Source organism: Otolemur garnettii, unplaced genomic scaffold, assembly GCF_000181295.1.
Source record: "Otolemur garnettii isolate 467f Iridium unplaced genomic scaffold, OtoGar3 scaffold00247, whole genome shotgun sequence".
NCBI classification, from domain to species: domain Eukaryota; kingdom Metazoa; phylum Chordata; class Mammalia; order Primates; family Galagidae; genus Otolemur; species Otolemur garnettii.
The window spans coordinates 283,343-288,033 of NW_003852642.1; the positions used below are offsets into that span (position 1 = coordinate 283,343).

Consider the following 4,691-nt stretch of genomic DNA (forward strand, 5'->3'; position numbering starts at 1 on the left):
TTGACAGCTCTGGTTTTATCAAGATTATGGGCTTTAAGAATGTTACCCCACCCATTACAATTTACACTTCATCTTGAATCATGACTCTGGGTTAGTATTCCAGAATAAAGTAAACATAAAGGCAGAAAATGTGTACAGCACAGGTGTGCTCCATTTTCATGTTCTCTTAATAGTCATGTATTTTATTCTCAAAAATTGCTAAAAGAGTAGATTTTGAGTGTTGAGCATCACACACAAAAAATGGTAAGTATGTAAGGTAATATATACAATACATATGAAATAGCATGATTTAGCTATCTCTCCAAGTGTATATACTTTGAAAATGACAAACATGATATGTCTATATAGTTTTGATTTGTCAATTTAAAAACTAACAAATATAAAAGATAAATTATTTTTTATTCATCAAATTAAATGACAAAATTATAAAAATGGAAAATCACAAACTGAGAAAAAACTCTGCAATACACAAAAAAGATTTAGTGTTCAGGAGTCCTACAGAACTCTAGTAAATTGGTAATAATAGAAAACACACAGCAGGAAATTGATAAAAGACATAAGTACACATACATAGAATACTGGGAAAAAATGGGGATTCAATAAACATGTAGAAAATGCTGCTGCACTTTAGTGGCAATAAAAAATGCACATTAGGCTTGGCACTTATAGCACAGTGGTTATGGTGCCAGCCACATGCACTGAAGGTGGTGAGTTTGAGTTGACGCAGGCCAGCTAAACAACAATGACAACTGCAACAACAACAAAAAGAAATGCACATTAAAACTCCAATGAATTCTAAATCATAAAGCCATTACACTAGCAAAAATATCAACCATCATGTAATATTGGGTATTGGTAAGGCTATAGAGCAATGGAACTATTCTGTCCTGCTGGGAGGAATGTTACTTATAACAAGCATTAGGAAAAACTGAAATTGTCTGTAAAAGCGAATATAAAAGCTTTCTACTTAACACAAAGAATTGCTTTCAAGATGTCCACAGCAGGACTCCATGCCAAAACAAAAGAACTAAAACAATCCACCAATGGTCTCTGACTAAATGGTTACATCATCTGTGGCACATTCACCCAGGGAGGAACACACATGTGAGATCACGGGGGAAATGATGAGTGTGACTAAACCAACACACAGCATTTTATCAAATTTTACATAATTAACACTGTGCACAAAATTCAGAAAACTATGTGCCATATAAAACGATTTTAATTCAAGTAAGGAATAAGAAAATCTAAATGATATGTTCTAAAGATGAGTTGAACATTGGGGTGGATTACCCCGAGGGGAAGACAATGAAACAGCAGCAGGAAAGTACACACAGGTAGTTTCAGCAACACTGATCATTTAATAGGTAAAAGGTTAAAAAATTCACAAATAAATTGCATATATGATTGAGTAGGCATAAAAATAATGTAATGTTAACACAGTAAGATTTCTAAAATACTTCTTTCACTGATAAATGTAAACTTGATGTACATTAGATCTCTACACTCGTTCACTGTCACATCTGCCTCTCCTACTTTGTATCCTCTGACTAATATAGAGCATGAGGACTGTAGACAACCGAACAGAACCAGATTTGGGATTTGTGCTAGCTGAGTATATTTTAGCTGCTCTTTCACAAAATCCAAAACTTGAGTATCTATGTTAGGTGATGGATATGTTCATTTGCTAAATGTTAATATAGTAACATTTTTACTACCTATGTGAATCCCATTACATAATTTTGTGTATCTTAAATATACACAATTACAGCCATTTTATAAATGTGAATGTAACCAAGCAGAGATAATTCTGCATATTACACTGAAAGCCATTCTATAGTATTCTGGATTGTGATATTTCAATATGGATGCTATTTGAGAAAAACTTATTATTTTTATAAAATTGAAAAGCAAAATTGTATTTACAGCACAACATATTATTTATAAATCTCCAAGTAAAGTACTTAAATTAAACATCACATTTGGGGAACATATTGCTTATGCAAAACAACACATTTCTTTACCCATGACTACAGATTCATGAACATGAAGTAAGCTTTGCATATTCTTCAAATGATGGCAAAAGTGCACAGAACTCTTAAGGGAAATCACAAAAATATAAGAAAGAGAAGTATCTATTTCATAATCAACACCTAAAATCTGTTTTCTTCATCATCAACATTTCATGCGACAAAATTTTTCACTGACAGTGCCTATAACTAACAATGTTATCTGCCGGTCAACATCCTGAACTGGAAATGCATAATGTTGAACTGAGGAACAGAGGTCATCTTAAGACACAATGCATAGTAGAGCTACAGAAAGCTGCTTTGCTGATATAATAATGAGCATCAAAACTAAAACTTCACAATTTTTGCCCTTACAATTAGTTCTAAGTATTGAACATATTGATTTTATGAATGTGAGTGATAGTAAATTTAAAGAAAAAATCTGTTTTCCCTTTGAAAAGAATAAATCACTGATTTCTAAGTCCCATTTCAATACACACCAAGAAAAATACAGTTGCAAGATGAGCATAGTTTTATTTTTCTTGTGATAGCATACCTGTGCCTTCCATTCAACACACAGAATTTCTCTATAAAGAGAATCTTAGTAAAGATTCACTCAACAGATAAACGATTCATTTCAGGAAAATCACAGAACACTATAGTCTATAAAAAGTGTAAATTTGTTTGTTAAAAATAATTGATTAACTTTTTGTAACACAGGGTTTACCAAACTTATTTAACCAACAGTGCTCATTAATCTTTATAGAATACTAGGATGTAGAAAATGGCTGGGATGTCTATAAAATAGTTTTTGTGTTTTTGAATCACTTCAGATTTGCAAAGCATAATCACAAAGCATGACACCAGCCCTGAAGCAAAAACAGGGCTTACACCTTCATTTCCGTTCACAGATGGAGGAACTGACCTAAACCTGTGTAATGTCTTTACTAAATCCACAAGGCAAGTGTGGAAAACAGAATGATACACTCCTGATTCCCAAGATCCTGATGATATGTTGCTAACATATACTTTAAATAATTTCCTTAGGTAATTTCTATTATTTTATAGTTACACATTTCACTATAATACATTTTAATTCTTATTTAAAAGGTCTAATAAGTACACGATCATGCCTTGCATGACTAAAAGACTAAGAGTCATGTTAGAACTTTTTCATATCAGAATTGAAATAGAATCTCAAGATAAATGAGCTTAAAAAAAAAAGATAAGTGATTCCACTATTCAGATGACTTTGTATAAATGAAGAAAAGCATCCCCAAGAAGGCATTGAATTGACTGATGACTCCATCATTAGAATTTACCATTTATGTGTTACCTTAGACTGGTAACAAATGTGGTCAGCATGAAGGACATTCTTATTTCATCTATGGATCACTTTTTACACCAGAGTTTTTCCATAGCATTTTTCATCTCTGAATTTCTCAAGGTATAGATTAAAGGATTCAACATAGGAGTCATAACTGTATAAAATACAGTTATGAATTTATCAATAGGGAAGGTGGACACAGGTCTAACGTATATGAAAATGCAGGGAACAAAGAAGGAGATGACCACGGTGATGTGGGACATGCAGGTAGACAGGGCCTTACGCCTCCCTTCCTGACTGTAAGTTTTAAGGGATCTTAGAATGACTCCATAGGAGATGAGGAGAAGGATAAAGACAACCATACAGCTAGCTCCACCATTGGCAACCACAGTGAGACCTATAAAGTAAGTGTCTGTGCACGCAAGTTCTAATAATGGGTACATGTCACAGAAAAAGTGGTCAATGACACTGGGGCCACAGAATGGAAGATTGTACACAAAGACAAGTTGAACCCCAGAGTGCACAAAACCTCCAGCCCAGGCCACCACCAACAGAAGGATGCAAACCTGTCTTTTCATGATGGTTAAATAGTGCAGAGGCTTACAGATGGCCACGTAGCGATCATAGGCCATTGCCACCAGAAGGAAGACCTCAGCTCCACCAAATAAGTGTTCTATAAAGAGCTGGCCCATGCAGGTTGAAAAGGAAATTGTCTTTTTATCACAGAGTAAGTCTACAATCAATTTAGGTGAAGTGGCAGTGGAATAAACAACATCAATGAGTGACAGAGCAGCCAGGAAGAAGTACATTGGGGAGCCTAAGGAGGGGCTCCTGATAATAGTCACCACGATGAGCAGGTTGCCCCCCATCGTCACAGCATACGTGACCAAAAACATTACCAGTAATGCTTTTTGCCCAGCAGGATCTTGAGTGAGTCCCAGGAGGACAAATTCGGTGACATTGTTGGTCTCTCCCATTTACTCTTCTGTAATGTGTGTGTCAGAGCTGAAAGCTTAGGAGAATAGGACCTGGAATGAAATCGTGAACAGGGCTGTGAACACAACCACAGTGTCTTGGAGCACATCTTTTTCATATCTTCAACAGCGATTTACCCACAATATATATTTTGTATGTCCAAGTGAGTCCCCCTCTAGAGCTCACAATAGACCTTTCTTCACAATAACATTTCTCCTCTGATTATTTTCTGTGGGGCCTGCATGTGTAAGGTTCTATCTGGAAGTCTTAGGGGATATTATATAGACAAGAATACTTAAAGAACCAACTAATCACTCATACATTATATAACAACTTTTTAAATATATCACCTCTTTGGCATGTTTACAAATAACAGGTAC

The 4,691-nt window shown here is 35.0% G+C and overlaps 1 protein-coding gene across 1 annotated transcript; it reads right to left on the bottom strand.

Annotated features, from left to right (window-relative positions):
• Positions 1 to 3,401: 3,401 nt before the first annotated feature.
• Positions 3,402 to 4,313, bottom strand: LOC100944907 (olfactory receptor 4A5-like). The gene has a single exon (XM_003802383.1). The coding sequence runs from the start codon at positions 4,311 to 4,313 to the stop codon at positions 3,402 to 3,404; it is 912 nt and encodes a 303-aa protein (XP_003802431.1).
• Positions 4,314 to 4,691: the final 378 nt, after the last annotated feature.